This window comes from Drosophila tropicalis, unplaced genomic scaffold (assembly GCF_018151085.1).
Source record: "Drosophila tropicalis isolate 14030-0801.00 unplaced genomic scaffold, ASM1815108v1 contig_878, whole genome shotgun sequence".
NCBI classification, from domain to species: Eukaryota; Metazoa; Arthropoda; class Insecta; order Diptera; family Drosophilidae; genus Drosophila; species Drosophila tropicalis.
This window is the reverse complement of record NW_027173374.1, coordinates 15433254-15450133: the sequence shown is the minus strand read 5'-3', so window position 1 is coordinate 15450133 and position 16880 is coordinate 15433254. Positions and strand designations below refer to the sequence as shown.

Below are 16880 nucleotides of genomic sequence, written 5' to 3'. Positions count from 1 at the left end.
TGAACTTGGAAATGGTTTTATTTTTGGTTAAAAACAGTATAGAGGGAATATTTCATTTACTTTTCAATTCAGTACGAATCAAATCTTGGCGGGCAACATTTACGAATTGCGCAACACTACTTACGTGTTGATTTTTGCCCCTCACAACACTAAGTCTGTTCACACGTGTGATTTGTTTTGTTTTGTTAGAATGTCACGCAAAAAATGGAACTCCTTGGACAAGCCGCCAATTTCGGAGCCTGTGCTGTCGGTAATCCAAGGATTTGGTTTTGATGTAATGACGCCAGTGCAGACGGCAGCGATTCCCTTGCTACTGGCTCGCAAAGATGTGTCCGCCGAGGCAGTCACTGGAAGCGGCAAGACTTTGGCGTTTTTGGTGCCTCTGTTGGAGATCCTACAGCGACGGCACAAGGAGACACCTTGGGGGGCCAAGGAAGTGGGGGCTCTTATCATTTCACCCACACGTGAGTTGGCTCGTCAAATATCCGATGTGCTGGGCCACTTTCTGGCCCATGAAGAGCTGGACTATTTGAATCAGCAGCTGATTGTAGGCGGCAATAGCATTGGAGAGGACATTGCTATGCTCAAACGTGATTCACCATGCATTCTGATGAGCACTCCGGGTCGTTTAGAAGATCTATTCCAACGCAAAGGAGCAGCTGATGACCTCAACTTGGCAGCTCGCGTTAAGAGTTTAGAATTCCTGGTTCTGGATGAGGCGGATAGGCTGCTGGATTTGGGTTTTAAGACGAGCATCAATAATATATTGGGCTACTTGCCACGCCAGCGAAGAACTGGTCTTTTTTCGGCTACACAGACCACCGAAGTGACAGATCTGATACGAGCCGGTCTGCGTAATCCTGTCCTGGTTTCAGTGAAGGAGAAGGCATCGGTTAATACGCCAGCCAAGCTACAGAACTTTTACAAAATTGTTGAGCCTCAACAAAAATTTCTCACGCTGCTGCAGTTCCTTCGATCTCCTGCTACAAGCTCGGGCAAGGTGATGGTCTTCTTTCCAACCTGCGCATGTGTGGAGTATTGGGCAGAGACATTGCCCCGCCTGCTGACCAATCGACCAGCGCTGGGCATTCATGGCAAAATGAAGAATAAACGAGCCAGTGTGGTAGAGAAATTCCGCAGTGAATCGCAGGCGGTACTCCTCTGTACGGATGTGCTAGCACGAGGCTTGGATGTACCCGAAATCGAGTGGGTCGTCCAATGGGATCCTCCACCAAATGCCTCCAGTTTTGTGCATCGCGTTGGTCGCACAGCGCGCCAAGGGAACGAGGGTAACGCCTTGGTTCTACTCCTGCCTAGCGAAGATGCGTATGTCAATTTCTTAAAACTAAATCAAAAGGTTGAACTAAGTGAACTGCCTCAAGACTATATTAAAAATGACAGTCAAGAGAAGGAAAGAAAGCTCTTGGACAACACACTGGAGCAACTGCATCGCCTGCAGATAGCCGACAAGGGCGTCTACGACAAGGGTATGCGAGCATTTGTCTCCAACGTGCGAGCCTACACCAAGCACGAATGCAGCGCCATTTTGCGTCTAAAAGATCTAGATCTCGGCAAAATGGCCACCACTTATGGTCTAATCCAGCTGCCCCGTATGCCCGAACTGAAGAACTATAAAGGCGATGGCTATATTCCACCTAAATGCGAAGTAGATCCCAATAAACTGTCGTATAAGAATTCCCAAAAGGAGCAAGTGCGTCAGCGAAAACTCCAGGAATATGAACAGACAGGCAGTTGGCCAGGACAGAAACTGCATAAAAAACGTACCGAATCCTGGGATCAAACCAAAAAGCAAAACTTGACGCAAAGTCAAAAAGGAACTGCGCAAGGCCAAAAAACAACGTAAAAAGGACGCCCAAGCCGAACAAGTTACACGAAAGAGAAAGCAACAATTTAGCCAGGAGGATCTGGATGAGCTGGCCAGTGATATTCGATTGTTTAAACGTTTGAAAAAGAAGAAAATAACCGAAGACGACTATGACAAGGCCATGGGAATTGACGGAGATAACTGATGTGAAAAGTATCTATCTGTATATACATAGATTATCATAAAAAAAAATGATATACTTATAAATATAGATTTCTGATAGATCGACATTTCTTACTTAAAATAAACATAACATATTTTTACTCAATTTATTAAATTAAATATTAAATGATTGATGGATTTAGCGGAAGGATTAACAAAACAAACATACAGAAACTAAATGAGATGAGAACAGACGATTCTTAGAAATTAGGACACCTTCTTAGGCGGTATTACCATCAACAACAATCTGAAGAATGGTACGACGCTTGGGATCGTATGAGAAACCATTCGACCGGAATAGTTCAGATTCATAGAATGGCTTAAGGTTGCTGATATCCAGCTGCTTGGCCCTTTCGATCAGATCTCGCTCCATAATCTCGACATGTGTGGCACTAGGACCATCCTTGCAACGAATGTAGGCCAATTGATCCAATGTCAATTGACGGAGTATGAAGAACAGCAGTTCGGAGTGATCTTTTGGAAGGCCAAATACTTTTGGAATGTGTTACGCATCTTTTTCATGACACTGAACTTTTGAGCCTCAATGAAACTCTCGAGCATCATACGAATAGCCATGCTGACATCAGCCTCCAGGACATTCTCGCGCAGATGCAAGCGAGCATGAGCCTCGGACATTCGGATTACACTCTCTATGTGACGCACAGTGATGGGTAACGAACCTGTGGCAAAGGATTCCTGGCGCAATTGTGCATACATTTTGGCAATCTTATCTTCATCAATATTCTAAAAATTCAGAAGTGGGTGTAGATTTAATAGGTGTAACTAAAGAGAGGGTAATCTAGAAACTTACCGTAAGCTTAGGTCTTATATTTTCCTTGGCATAGACAATATATTGACGCAGTAAATCCTGGGGAATCTCATCGACACTCTTTAATTGTGGTTCATCGATTTCGGGTACCTCCTCTTCGCTGGGATGATGTTTCATATGCGAATGGACCACGAACTTGGCCAAATGCTGATCCTGCATTGGATCGAATTCATCTTTTACCACACACAAAATATCGAAACGCGATAGAATAGGCTCCGAAAGATTAACATTCTCCGAAAAGGTCATCGAAGGATCATAGCGACCACCAATAGGATTGGCAGCGGCTATCACCGTGCAGCGTGCCTGCAGTGAGGTAACAATGCCAGCCTTCGAAATGGATATTGACTGCTGTTCCATGGCCTCATGTATGGAGGTACGATCCTGGTCGTTCATTTTGTCAAACTCGTCGATTAGACAGACGCCTTGATCAGCCAGGACCAAAGCTCCTGCCTCTAGGGTCCACTCCTTTGAGACGGGATTGCGTCGAACATAGGCTGTGAGACCGACAGCGCTGGCTCCTTGGCCAGTAGTGAAAACAGCTCGAGGAGCAATCTTTTCCGTGTACTTCAGGAACTGAGATTTGGCCGTACCGGGATCACCGCAGATCAGCAAATTGATATCGCCACGCACCTTATGCTTCTCTCCGGGATTTTTGGACTCGCCGCCAAAGAGGGCTAGCGCCAGGGCTCGCTTGATATAGTCATGCCCATAGATGGAGGGAGCCATGGAGGCCACAACTCGCTCAGCGATGCGCGGATCTTTGCTTAGTTTCTGAATGGTCGCTATATCCTCGTCGGTAAGGGACTGCACCACCTGCTTGGAGTCTTTCACGACCACATGGTTGGCTATAATCACAGTGGCAAAGACAGGGAAACCCTGATCCGTGTTTAGAGATCCATCATAGTTGTTGGTATAGATGCCTGTGACCTCCAATTCGTCGCCTGGCTTACACTGATCACACAGATCCGCCAGCAAGATGCAATCCTTACTACGTGGTATACGTCCAGCAGGTATTCGTCCAGGAGATTCTTGAAGTGTGATCTTCTGATAATTTCGATACAGAGTCTGTTCCATGTTGATGGAGAAGGGACCAAAGCTCTGGCATTCCGGGCAGGAGCCTGGCTTAACTTCAGAATTCTGGGACTGCACAAAGGGACCCAACACATAGCCACACTTGACACAATCGTATTTGATCACCGATAATTGAGGCAACACACCCGTGGTGGCCGTCACCACGCCCAGGGTACGAACTAGTTGGTTAAGATGTAGTTTTCGGAATGTTCGTAGCTCCTCGATTAACGGCAGCTCTGAAATTCTCACATGAATCTCTGTGGTCACACGTTCGTATGTGGGAAAAATGGACAGAACCATTTCTTTGGCCACTTTGTCGAAGATCTCGAGCATTTGGAAGGGTGCCTCGGGCAAAAAGTATGCCAGCACATGCTCTTTGTTAGCCAGATCAGTGTATGATACTACAAATGAGGATTTGTTTTGTTCACACATGCGACGAATCCGATCTCGATAGGTGTAGGCGCCACGCTCATCCACAAAGGTGCGGAGGAACGATTGGAAACGATTAGCTATTTCGGTGCGTGGTCCCAACATGCTAACCCACTCCTTTGTTGAGTGACCCTTGGTGTCTTCCAAGTTCTCAATAGATTCAATCATTTCGGCATCTTCCACTTCGCCAACAGCGGCTTTCTCTCCGGCTCGCCGCTTGGCCCTTGGTCCAACATCATCCTCATCATCAGACTGACCAAAGCCCACATCACGATCATCGCGGTGTATGCCAGCAGCCCGATCTCGCTTACGCATCTCCGACTCAGCTGCGAAACGATCGGCCTGTGAAATCTCTGAGAAGTCCTCCTCATCGTCCAGCATAGCGGGATCATAATGATCCAGCTCGGGCATGGGACGATAATCATTTTCCATGTTGTCACCAAACAGTTCCTCGCCATCTTCCTCCTCCACCTCATCGCGCACAGTCTGATCCCCAAGAATCTCATCCTCATTCTCAAAAGGTTCGAAATCTCCCACTGGCGAGGTCATGGTGGCTCTGCGATCAATTACATCGCTTGGCGTATTTGGTGGCGGTGAACTTGGATTATCCATAGTGCTTTAGGCAGGCAGTATTTATTTAAAATAAATTAATTGAACTCTCTGATTTTATTCCGCTCTTGTTTCGTTTGTTGTGAGTGGCGACGCGTGTGAAAAGCGCGGGAAAAGTGTTGGACACAACTGAAAGTAATCGATAGACCCCGAAAAAACGCGCTGTCAACACTACGAACGTAAGCTGAAAGTTATCGATAGACCACAATATTATCGACGTTATATCGATAACATGTGCGAGTTCGATACAAAATTCGAGGCGAATTTACTCCACATTGCGAGGCGAATTTGCCCGCTGCTGATCGGCGAATTCGGTCGATATTTCCCGCCTCTTCATAGCTTCGCATTCTGAATCCCTGGCAAGAAAACACAAATTCACACACAAGAAATTGCGAAATTCGTGAAATAAATAAATTAATTTACAAGATGTCGGCCAATGTGTCTTTGTCGTCTGGTGTGATTGCCGTAAGTATCCACTTGAAATTCATCCAAGCTATTGCAGCAATTGCTTTTATGTGTGTTTCTTTTCCGTCTTGTGCAGCGTATAATGCAAGGCGAGGATGTGGAATGTCCTGTCCTACAGATTCTGGCCATCAAGCGAATCAATAGCAATGTGGATTCGGAACGCTATCGCATTTTAATATCTGATGGCATGTACTTCAATAGCTACGCCATGTTGGCCAGCCAATTGAATCATCTGCATCAAACGGGTGATTTGGAGGAGTTCACCATTGTCCGACTGGACAAATATATGACATCCTTGGTGGGCAAAGAGGGGGTGGGAAAGTAAGTGTAATCAATTGCTCAGTTTTAAAGATGTTGACATATTTTGATTCCTGTTTTTCAGACGCGTCCTAATCATCAACGACTTGAGTGTTCTTAAATCTGGATCCGAGCAGAAGAGCAAGATCGGCGAGCCGGTAACCTATGAGAATGCCAAGAAAACACCCGCCCCCGCAGCCCCTTCCATTCCCGCCAAAAAAGAGCCCCTCTTTGGCAATAACAACAGCAGCAAGAACAACAATAATAATATCAACAACAGCACCATGAATTCTACACTTAATGCTGGATTAACTCATCCAATAGCCAGTTTGAGCCCATATCAGAATAAATGGGTTATCAAGGCTCGAGTTACCGCCAAAACGGCCATACGCACTTGGAGTAATCCACGCGGAGAGGGCAAATTGTTTAGTATGGATTTAATGGACGAGTCTGGTGAAATACGTGCTACCGCTTTCAAGGAGCAATGCGATAAGTTTTACGATCTCATCCAGGTCGATGGTGTCTATTATTTCTCCAAGTGTCAGCTAAAGCCGGCTAATAAACAATACTCCCAACTGAAGAATGACTACGAGATGACCTTTACGGGGGAGACGATGGTTCAGATGTGCGAGGATGAAGAGGATAGTATTCCCGAGATTAAATACGATTTGGTGCCCATTTCCCAAGTCTCCAATATGGAAAACAAGGCGGCAGTGGACACCATTGGAATTTGTAAAGAGGTTGGCGAACTACAGGCTTTCACTTCGCGCACCACCAACAAGGAGTTCAAAAAACGTGACCTTACCCTGGTGGATATGAGTAACTCAGCCATTAGTCTGACATTGTGGGGCGATGATGCCGTCAATTTTGATGGACATGTCCAGCCGGTAATTTTGGTCAAGGGAACGCGTATCAATGAGTTCAACGGTGGCAAAAGTCTCAGCCTGGGCGGTGGCTCCATCATGAAGATAAATCCCGATATTCCAGAGGCTCACAAACTGCGTGGTTGGTTTGATAATGGAGGTGGTGACAATATTGCCAATATGGTATCTGCGCGCACAGGCGGAGGAACATTTGCCGCCGACTGGATGACCTTTAAAGATGCCCGAGATCGTAACTTGGGCAGTGGGGACAAACCCGATTACTTCCAATGCAAGGCTGTGGTTCACATTGTGAAGCAGGAAAATGCCTTCTACAAGGCTTGCCCCCAGGCCGAATGCAACAAGAAGGTCATCGATGAGGGCAACGATCGCTATCGCTGTGAACGTTGCAATCAAGATTTCCCCAATTTCAAATATCGCCTGCTCGTCAATGTAAGTAGCAAATTTATATTCTCCCACAGGAGATTATACTAATGTTTAAATGCTCTTCTATTTTCTTAGTTAAGCATTGGTGATTGGACCTCAAACCGATGGGTCACCTGTTTCAGCGAGATTGGTGAGCAGCTTCTCAAGCACAGTGCCCAAGAGGTGGGCGAGGCACTGGAAAACGATCCACCCACAGCAGAAAAAATGTTCTCGGGCGTGAATTTCTCTGCTTACATTTTCAAATTGCGTTGTAAGAACGAAGTCTACGGCGACACGACTCGCAACAAGCTCACAGTCCAGTCCATCTCACCCATTAACTATAAAGATTACAATAAATATTTGATTAAGGAACTCCAGCAGCTAACTGGCATTGGCAGCTCCAATTAAATTTCCTCTAAGTGCAGTGCACGTTCCAAAATACATATATTTTCAATAAGCCATACAAATAAGAATGAAATTTATTCTATTCCATATATGGAATCAACTTAATCGTTTTGCAAATAATATTTATATGATTGTATGTACATTAATTGCCAAAAGAGAAATCAGAAACCAGAAAGAAACCAGTTGATCATTAATTGGTTTTAAACTTGAGATTCATTCCTTCAACATAATATCTCTCTGTAGCATACACAAGTTGGTACATTTTGAATATGGAATATAAAATTGTCAAAAATATGTATCACACATTGTTATTTTATTCAACGGAATGATTGTTTTGTGAATGCGCCAGATAAACAATATTGGTTTATTATGATTCGCCAACTTTGCTGGCAGATAGAAGTGTTTTAATTCCTCAGTTTTATACTCAGCAGTAAGGAACAATAAGGAATGTTAGTATGTTCATTTTAAAAAACTCCTCCAAAAATATTTAAAAGCAACATTAACTTTAAAAGTTGGTAAAATCTTTAGGATTACAACCAAAGGTTGAAATCAATTGAATGTCATTCCAACAGTCATAGAAAAAGCTTTATTATTATGGTATAAATGTTACTGATTGCTGTTTTTGAGGACTTTCGCATTCTACAGATTTTGTAGCATACTTATGGGTGCAATTCTGCGTAATTTTACATATGGGATAATATGAAAAACTAAACATAATTGTCAGAATTAACCAAAATGGATATGAAAATAGTAGCTAAAACGAATTTGATGGGTTCAGGGGTACAAAATACTCGGCCTAATTACTTATTTCTGATACATCCGAAACTGGGACAAACGACCTAATCCAAATTATGGGCTCTTACATATATTAAGTGTGCATAATTGTTCGATTGGAACATCAACAAGTTCTATTGAGACACGCAATGCTGCAGCGATTTTCGCCATGGCTATCTATGGCTAACGAGAACTTTCCTTTTTTATTAAGACAGCCTTAAATGGAAAAGGCCACAGAAGTAGCTATTGGAATTGGGTTAAGTTAAGGCAGTCGTGGCACAATTTTTGCGCAATATAAAACGAAATTTATTTTATGTCCAAGCATCGTTACGCCATCGACTGACTGACTAACTGCCTGACTGAATGTTTACCCAAAAACTCTCCAACATTGAAGCAAAAAGAAATATTTACATAAATGGCCAACAAAATTATAGTTACGCAAATGGAATGCAATCCCTCTAGTCCTCCTGAACTTCAAGGACAGATGCTAGCCGTGCTCAACTCACGTGCCTTAACCTAGGCTATAAATAGTAAACGTCGACGTCGTCGCCACCGCCGCCGCCACCGCCACCGCCACCGCCGCTGGCGCTGCCTAGACAACGAGCCAACCAAAGTGGTTTAGAGGAAAATTGTTGAGCTAGCACGTGCCAGGTACGGATCAGTGTGCAGCCAACCAACTGTGTATATGAGACTCGAGTCTATGGTTTGGGTTAAGTTGAGCACGAGACTGGTTTTAGTAACGCGGCATTTGCTGAACGCAGCGCTACTTCCGCTTACCCAATCTCCAGACCCGGACGAGCACAGAGCCAGCATACAGAATGACAACCAGTGATGAAATGGGTGGCAATTTCTGTCATGACCACATCCAACATCCGTTGATGTGGTGCGAAGAGAAGAAGCGTCTAGTTGAGCGCAAAAACGCTGAGGAAAGTTTACGTATGTGGAGACGCCGCAAGGCCGAGGAATGCGCCCGCAAGGAGAAGGACAAACAGGAGGTGTGTATTACTCCATTTTTGCTTTTTTTTTTTACGTGTTTAATCGATGTGGTGAACTGATAATTACCCGTCTAATTGTACGAATACTTTGAGCTTACGGTCGTTAAAAAATATATATTAAGCTGATTGTTGAATTTAAAGCATTAATTCCAAATTAAGTTGAGTTGTGTTGAATTCTGAGATAGCAAAAGAGCTTTTATTAAAATCTGTGGGGAATATTATTGCTAAGTCCGACTAAGTTGAGGATCGCAGGATCAATATGTGAAATAAGTGCAAATGATACGCCGAAATGATTATGGGGCCATGTGGGATATCATTCAATAGTCAAAGTTATCATTGGTCAAAAGAATTCGTAGCATGACACAAATATTTCTTTGCCCTGAAATGTATGCTATACTTTTCCAGATGGTTGAAAGATCCGACAGTTCAAAGATAGGACAAACTAACACTTTGTAGTTCTCTTTATTCTTTACAACATAAGATCAGCTTCTCATCATATAAAAGGTATGATGAATAAGAGTCTAAATTCATCATATAAAGTTAAAAATAAGAGCCATACATTAAAAGTAATGAATTTATATGAATTTCACCCATTTTGAATGGTAAAACATGTTTCTTACCAGTTGTGAATAAATAGCAATTCTGTGAATACAAATATATTTGCTCCATCATGACATCTAAGCGATTTTGCATTTCCAATTCAGTTAGATTCTAATCAAAGTAAACGATTGAAGAGCTTAGAAGACAACTTAAAGTTCTATAGAAATTTATTCTGGAAAATACTATTTGCTAGTAAAAATCAAATCTCACCCACGCGATATTGTGGCAGCAGTTCAAAGACCTACGCCAAGCAACATGTAATAAATCCGTTCTCTGGTATTTTTTTTGGTTCAACAAACCCTTTGACAATTTTGACTTTAGTAATCAAATCAAAAACGATTGAAGAAGGCAACGCTTCATCCTGGCCCAACTTGAAGTCAGTTGAGAGCTCCTTTGCGTGACTACAGTGACTTGATATATATTTTTGGGCAGCTGCAGCTTGAGTTACGAGGCCTCAGCCATATATGGGTGAACGAGTTTGAGGCACTCCACAATTGCAACTATAACAACAACCTACAAACAAAAGCCAAAAGTAAGGGGGCAGATGTGAGCTGGGGGCTGTTATTGCCAATTTCCGTAAACAAAGGCCTAGCCTACGTAGTGACACACTAAAGCGAAGCATAAATAGGCTGCCATTAAATCGATAAGACACATAAGTTGACTACATAATCACGAGAAGGAGGAGTCTACACTGGGAGAAAAAATATTAACTCGCGCTTTCCTGTTAACAGTATTACGATCTTTTTCATCAACATTGTCCTTGGGGTCGTCCAGGAGGTGGTGCACCCAATATTGAAGTGCGACGCAAGGACATTACGGCCGTTGGCCTTCACTCAACGCCCACTGTGGTAAGAGTCCATTCGCCATGTGCCACCTGCCGCGCTTAATCGCTCTACTTCTTTTCCCTAGACCACTGCTCACAGGATGAACTCACTGCAGCCATGTCGCTATAATGATTATTTTTCCATGCAAAAGAAATGCAGCAATAATCCACTGGCTGCTTATCATCATCATCATCACCATCATCCGCCTCCGGGTCCACCGCCAGGGGGACGTTTGGCCCATGCCCATTCCATACATCATTTGCAAGAGAGCGGACCACGTAGCAGCACTGTGACCATTTGCGAGCGGGAATTGCCACCACCGAAAGCGAGGCACCCAGCGGGTGAGAGTCTTCAGATACAACTGAAAGAGCATCCATCAATGTCATTTCGCAATAAAGGACACGTGGATATTGAATTGCGTTACCAAAAGCCCTCGCCTCCATGCAAGGGCAAGCCGCCGCTGCTCGACAAGATTGTGGTCAGTGAGAGTGAAGGGCCACCTGTGCCGCCGCCTCCCCAGCCTCCCGGCCACTGTCCATTGCAAGAGAAACTGGCCACGCAGAAGAAGCGTTTGCAGGCCAAACTGGAAAAGCCGGTGAGCGGCATTTATTACTCATTATTCGCTAGATCTATAACAAATATCTTTCCATCTCTGTCCCTATTTTTGTAGCCCTGCAAAGAGCCGTGGGGCAAGGCGGGGCCTGGCGGCAAACCTTGGCGCAGTCCCAAAGAAGTTGGCAACTGTTTTATGAAGTCATTGGTGAGTTGGAGCAGCCTCCGCCTACTCTTAGCCATTAACTAAATGTTTTCTTCTTTATGCTGCAGGGCTGGACCAATAAGGAGATGTTAAAGGAACTGGACCAAGATAATCCAGTTACTCCAGCCGAGAAGAATACATTCCGCAAATCGAGAACCAATCATAAGCAGCAGCCAAAGCCTCAACGCTGCTGTGAACGTTGCACTTGCACTTGCCCTGCCATGAATAGCCCACAGAAGCCAGTGGTGGTAGTAGGTCCCAAAAAGGTTTCTAGCTGCCCATCACCACCTAAAGTGGTGATGCATCATCACCTCAAGCCGCAGGAATGCGGCAAAACGGTGAAACTGTGTCCACGAATGGGACGTGCCGCCCATTGTCCAGGCAGTAATGGTGCCACTAGCACAGCGACTCCCGATGCCAGCACGGCAGACAACAATGGCAATGGTGGCGGAGTGGAGCTAGTGCCTCTGCTGGCCCGACGACGTGGCCTGCATCGACCCATCAGCCTGTCCAGCACGGACGTTACCAAAAGGACACCTTCGCATGATAGGTATGCATCCAAACACCCGAACAAGATCAAGTGCATCAACAGCATCATCAAGAACATCAGCCACATGAAGCGGTTGCCCAAGTTGCCATGCTGCCATGGCTACAATTGCCCCACAGCCACTTTCAATGCGGGCTGCTGCCTCAAGCGGCTCATCGTGCACATACGTTAGGCTCCACCTTCATTCAAAGCTCCTTCTCCTCCTCTTCCTCCATCTCCTCCTCCTACTTCCGTTTCCCCCATTTTCACATTAACCAGTTTCCGTTTCCGTTTCTCATTTGCTTGCTCTGCGCCATTCAAAAAATCTCTCGCCTCATTGTTAATGTCTCTATTTGCATTTTATGTTGTTGTTGTTTAATGGTTTCTCTACCTCCCGCCCCGCCCCCCTTTTTAAAACACCCGCGCTCCATTCCACTACTTCAGCAAGAAAATATCCATTGTAATACAAGTGAAAGTATAGCAACCAAAAGAGCAAACCCAATATCACCATAAAAAAAGAAATCAAATTAAAAATTAAATCCATAATCAACCAAAAATCTTCTATGTATCCCCGTGCAAAAAACCGAATAACCGCTAACCAAAAAAAACAAAACTAACAATAACAAAACCAATACATAAACCATAACAACAATCGACGAATCAAATTTGCTGCCCACCAACTGCACCCGCATCCCCCGCGACGGATCCATAGGATACAAACGGCCGCCGACATGCGTTATCTGCACGATTTGAATGTCCAAATCTCACAGAACCGTCGCTCCGTTTCCGTGTCCAAGCAACAGGATCGGGATCTATGCAATCAACATTTCGACACTTTCGAAACCTTCTGGGGACGACCGGGACATGGAGCACGTGGTGATAAGATCAACAAATTAAAATTGGACAATTTGCTTTACGGCGCAACCGAAACGACGTAAAATAAGATAAACAAGATGCAGTCCATAGGCAGCTAAGACTAGTCAACTGGGCCTTGGCATTCGCATGGCATTCGAATCGTTGTTTGATTCGAATAATCCAATCGATGTGCCAAGGTGCCAGGTTTAGGTTCACCTTTAGCTGGAAAACTATTGTGGGAAAGAGAATTTTGCCAACTTGCCGCATTTGGTAAGTTGCCCAAAGTTGTCGACGGCTTCTAAATCAGCTTGAAAAGTTTTTTGTGGATAAAGGAAAGATTATTTTTTCTATTGGGACTGCTTGGATTTAGTTTTCATTGTTAACAATTTGCTCATTTAGTTAGTTTATCACACAAAAATCTATTCGGTTTCATCGAATATGTTATATCCTTTAAAAATTGGAACTCTCTCTTCTGTCTGCTCTTGTTACGTTACATCATAACGTTTTTCCCACATGTAATTCAATTTTAAACTACTTATCTATCTATTTACTGATTCGAAACTTAAAGGGTGTAAATTTATATATCCTTAACTAACAAATAAATTAAATGTAAATGAATATATAGAATTAAGTATCAATATCTTGTAAATATCATAATTAAATTGTTAAAATAAAAATATTAAACTATGGTTATTTCGTTAATAATCCTTTATTTTAGAGTGCCACAATAGAGATTGTTTTTTATGGAATATATAAAAATTGTTTGATATCGAACTCATTTAATCTTCAAACCTAAAATAGGTGCAGGTCTCTGCTAAAGTTGCCAGTGACTCTCCATCTAAAGATAGCAATGACTCTAAAACGTTCGACTCTTTAAATTTAAACTGAAAAACTCAATTCTGGCAGCTGGCAAAAAGATTTCCCAACGCCTCAAATGTCAAGTCACGTTCTCGTCATTTATTATTTTAGTTTTATATTAGCCAAGTCGGAGATACATACATACAAGCAAACAAATCTACATATACCACACATGAAATAATGTTCATCTTTCTAATGGCAGCAGGGAGTTGGCGGGGGAAGGGAAGGAAGAGTTGGTCGGGCTTATGACAATTATGAGCCTAGTTGAATTTTTTTGGCATGACTTCCGAAAGCCTTTAACTGACTCTTGAAATAAGAAAATTTATGCCTACGAAAATATTTACTTATCTTAAAATTAAAATGAAATGCTAATTTGATTGCATTTTCGCATTAAACTTACACCCAACCAAAAAAAAAAAAAAACAAAAGAAACAACAAAAAAAGAGAATTAAGGTGAGGTTCATGGGCCAAAAATGTCTTAAAGTTCGAGCAACTTCTTACTTTCTGCTAAAGTTCTTTTCACAACATCTTCTTTTTCAACTCCTTTTAACTAATTAATAAATTAGGCTTTAATTAAAAACACATTTAAAGTAAGAACAGCGCGAAATGTTCACAGGAAGCGACCTCAAAGCTAATGAAGATGACTTTGGCGACCTCAGTGGATTGCAAAAATAGACGAAAAGGCAATCTAAGCCTATCAGCGTGGGAGACAACAAACGCGAAAACGAAAAACCAAAGAAAATATCTGCGAAAAAACGTTACAACAACAAACGGCAGGTCATCGCGGAAAATCGCATCACAAAAAGATGGAGGAAAAAATCGAAAGGCGAGCAAAAAATTGCGACCACTTTGCAAATGCAGATCTTCTCTTTGAGCGGTCCGCGAAAATTGCTTCATGGGTGGGCCAAATTTAAGGACTTTAAAAACTACTAAAAGCAAACATTTTCAATTAGTTGACACTCGAATGCACCAAATTCTCATTATCAAACGAAACAAAAATACAAATACGATGCGATGACATTTGTAATTAAAATGCAAATAATTTTTGAATAGCAGTGAAAAGTGCCTTTGGATGGTCACAAATCAAACAACGGTTCCATAATGAAAATGGAAGTCTTTGTTGGGTGAGTTTTCACTGTAGCAAGCATAAACAATAAAAACATTTACTAACACAATCAAATGTTGAATTTTTGTGATTTCATTTCATTTAATGCCAACAAATGTAACTTCTCTAATTAAATATATATTAAGAGCATGACAAAGGTTATCCTTTTTGTGATATTACATCTACACTCTAACGATTGCCAATTAAACTGTCTAATTACATAAAAGGACAATTTTGTCCCACATGGGATGTAGTTAGTAGAAAGCCAAGTTAGTTATTACCTTTTCCTACTGTTTCACCAAAAATACCTAGCCATGGTATAGCTAATTTCATTGGCACGGACATCGCAATGTGATCTAAATTAGAAAACTGCTTGAGAGGAGTGGTTCTCAGGGTGGACGCCCATATTAGTTAATTTACAACGTGAATGTTGTTCTATAATTGCTGCAAATAAAATATAAAATGACTGTGTACATATATCCTGAAATTGAAGCCTTTTATCGGGCAACAAGGAGTTTGTGCTGGAGCAAAAGCCACAGGGAACATATAAAATACCAGAGTAGTAGCATTTTCTATCCTTCTGTTTGCAGCTTCTATATTTTTTTCCTTTTATTTTTTGCTCTGGAAATTCTTCATTCTCTTATGCATAAAGCAGCGGTTGAGTGTGCGCCGATAACCAACAGTGGCAAGTGGAAACACTGTCACTGGCATTTGACTTGGGGCAAAGGAAGAGGATGAAATTCTCCTGTAAATATTTGACAACAATTTTTGTTGCTGGCCAATGGGGCTAATGGGAATAAAATTAACTATGCAATATAAAGGAATGGCTAGTCTCAGATTTAACATTCTCCGGTTTGCATGGAATGTGGAAATGTTCATGAGAAATTCAATTTTACAAAACAAATGCCACAAATTAAATAAATAAATACAATTCAATTTCCTTTTTTTTTTGTGACTGCTTGAAACCGATAGCGTTTGTCTTCCATTAACAATATAAACACAAAAAAAAAACAACATATGTCTCTGTGTGAGTGTGTCTATAGATGTGTGTGCCATACATAATAAGCTTTTCAATAAACTGTAGCATACTTGTTGGCGGATTTGCATTTGTCACAAGCAAAAACAACTCGAAACGAAACGAAAAGAAACTCCATGCGATTTATGCCCAAAAATGCAAACGAGACAATTTGAATAAACACACACACACACACACACACACACTTAAGATGAAGAACAAAAACAACAAAAAAAATGATAAATTCAAATCGAAAATCGAATGTTATCCGCTCTCTTAGTTCAAGTTGTTTACTCATGTTGTTTGTGTGAAAAGCGGGGGCGGAGGCGAGATAGGCGTGGCAGCGTCTGCTCATCCCATATGCTGATTTGTAGCTATGTTTGCATTTCCACGTAATTTGCAAGGGAGATTTTCTTGTTCGTCTCGCTTTCTAAAGGAAAACAAACATCACACACTACCGGGGAGGAGCAGCATTGGGCGGGGTGGTGGTGGGGGCGTGGCCAGAGGAGTGAAATGTGCGGTAGTAGTTTAACAATGCCTGACATTCTATGTGTACTGTGTGTGTGTTTTCATTGTTTATTGAATTAGTATCGATGACGTGTTGAAGAAATTTACACACACAAACATAGAAAACATTTCAATATGTACACACTTTATACACAATAGCAGAGACCGTAAATTGTTCCGATAGCTCGTTTATTCAACCAAGGTATACACATACGAGTATATGAGTGTGTAAGTGCGTTTGTGTGTGTCTGTGTGGGTCAGGCGATAAGTGTTTGATAAATGCGCCATTTTGTGCAAAGTTTACACAGAACAAATTGTTATAATAGAATATTGAAAAAAAGATTAGTTCTCTGCAAACGAGTAAATACTGTATTTCTAAATATTATTTACTAAACTCATATGTATCAAAAGTTGAGTAATTACATATTTATGTTTGAATTACTTTGAGTTGTCTGAAGCCATTACGAGCAATTTGACTTACATTAACATTTAAATAGTATGAATAAAGCTTTATGACATTGCACAGTATTGAAATTCTTTGATGGATACTCAATATGAGTATTCATTTGCAACTCTTCGAATTGTAACCCATTAAAAAGCCTTTTAGTCTTTAAATTTTTACTTCA

At 42.1% G+C, this 16880-nt stretch overlaps 5 protein-coding genes across 5 annotated transcripts; 4 read left to right on the top strand and 1 right to left on the bottom strand.

Moving 5' to 3' along the window:
• The first annotated feature begins 163 nt into the window (after positions 1 to 163).
• On the top strand, positions 164 to 2153 carry LOC137584585 (probable ATP-dependent RNA helicase DDX55 homolog). Its single transcript, XM_068300047.1, is given in 2 exon segments — positions 164 to 1818; positions 1820 to 2153. Coding segments are annotated over 2 exon segments (1839 nt in total). The 5' UTR covers positions 164 to 190; the 3' UTR covers positions 2031 to 2153.
• On the bottom strand, positions 2141 to 5102 carry Mcm2 (DNA replication licensing factor Mcm2). Its single transcript, XM_068300046.1, is given in 3 exon segments — positions 2141 to 2527; positions 2530 to 2791; positions 2859 to 5102. Coding segments are annotated over 3 exon segments (2652 nt in total). The 5' UTR covers positions 4989 to 5102; the 3' UTR covers positions 2141 to 2267.
• Positions 5103 to 5293: 191 nt separating this feature from the next.
• On the top strand, positions 5294 to 7472 carry RPA1 (replication protein A 70). Its single transcript, XM_068299380.1, has 4 exons — positions 5294 to 5450; positions 5527 to 5771; positions 5833 to 7060; positions 7130 to 7472. Exons 1-4 carry the CDS (start codon positions 5412 to 5414, stop codon positions 7439 to 7441), a joined length of 1824 nt encoding a protein of 607 aa, XP_068155481.1. The 5' UTR covers positions 5294 to 5411; the 3' UTR covers positions 7442 to 7472.
• A 1543-nt stretch (positions 7473 to 9015) lies between these two features.
• On the top strand, positions 9016 to 12107 carry LOC137585474 (uncharacterized). The gene is made up of 5 exons (XM_068301264.1): positions 9016 to 9207; positions 10539 to 10655; positions 10717 to 11226; positions 11302 to 11391; positions 11457 to 12107. Exons 1-5 carry the CDS (start codon positions 9031 to 9033, stop codon positions 12105 to 12107), a joined length of 1545 nt encoding a protein of 514 aa, XP_068157365.1. The 5' UTR covers positions 9016 to 9030.
• Positions 12108 to 12276: 169 nt separating this feature from the next.
• LOC137583931 (uncharacterized) lies at positions 12277 to 12852 on the top strand. The gene is made up of 2 exons (XM_068299126.1): positions 12277 to 12281; positions 12627 to 12852. Exons 1-2 carry the CDS (start codon positions 12277 to 12279, stop codon positions 12850 to 12852), a joined length of 231 nt encoding a protein of 76 aa, XP_068155227.1.
• Positions 12853 to 16880: the final 4028 nt, after the last annotated feature.

Bases quoted from the DNA above. Each gene is read 5' to 3' on its own strand.
- RPA1 (XM_068299380.1), top strand. From the start codon at position 5,412: ATGTCGGCCAATGTGTCTTTGTCGTCTGGTGTGATTGCC. The intron at 5,451-5,526 runs GTAAGTATCCAC...CGTCTTGTGCAG, and splicing joins TGTCGTCTGGTGTGATTGCC to CGTATAATGCAAGGCGAGGA. The intron at 5,772-5,832 runs GTAAGTGTAATC...CCTGTTTTTCAG, and splicing joins GGCAAAGAGGGGGTGGGAAA to ACGCGTCCTAATCATCAACG.
- LOC137585474 (XM_068301264.1), top strand. From the start codon at position 9,031: ATGACAACCAGTGATGAAATGGGTGGCAATTTCTGTCATGACCACATC. The intron at 9,208-10,538 runs GTGTGTATTACT...TCCTGTTAACAG, and splicing joins AGGAGAAGGACAAACAGGAG to TATTACGATCTTTTTCATCA. The intron at 11,227-11,301 runs GTGAGCGGCATT...CTATTTTTGTAG, and splicing joins AGGCCAAACTGGAAAAGCCG to CCCTGCAAAGAGCCGTGGGG.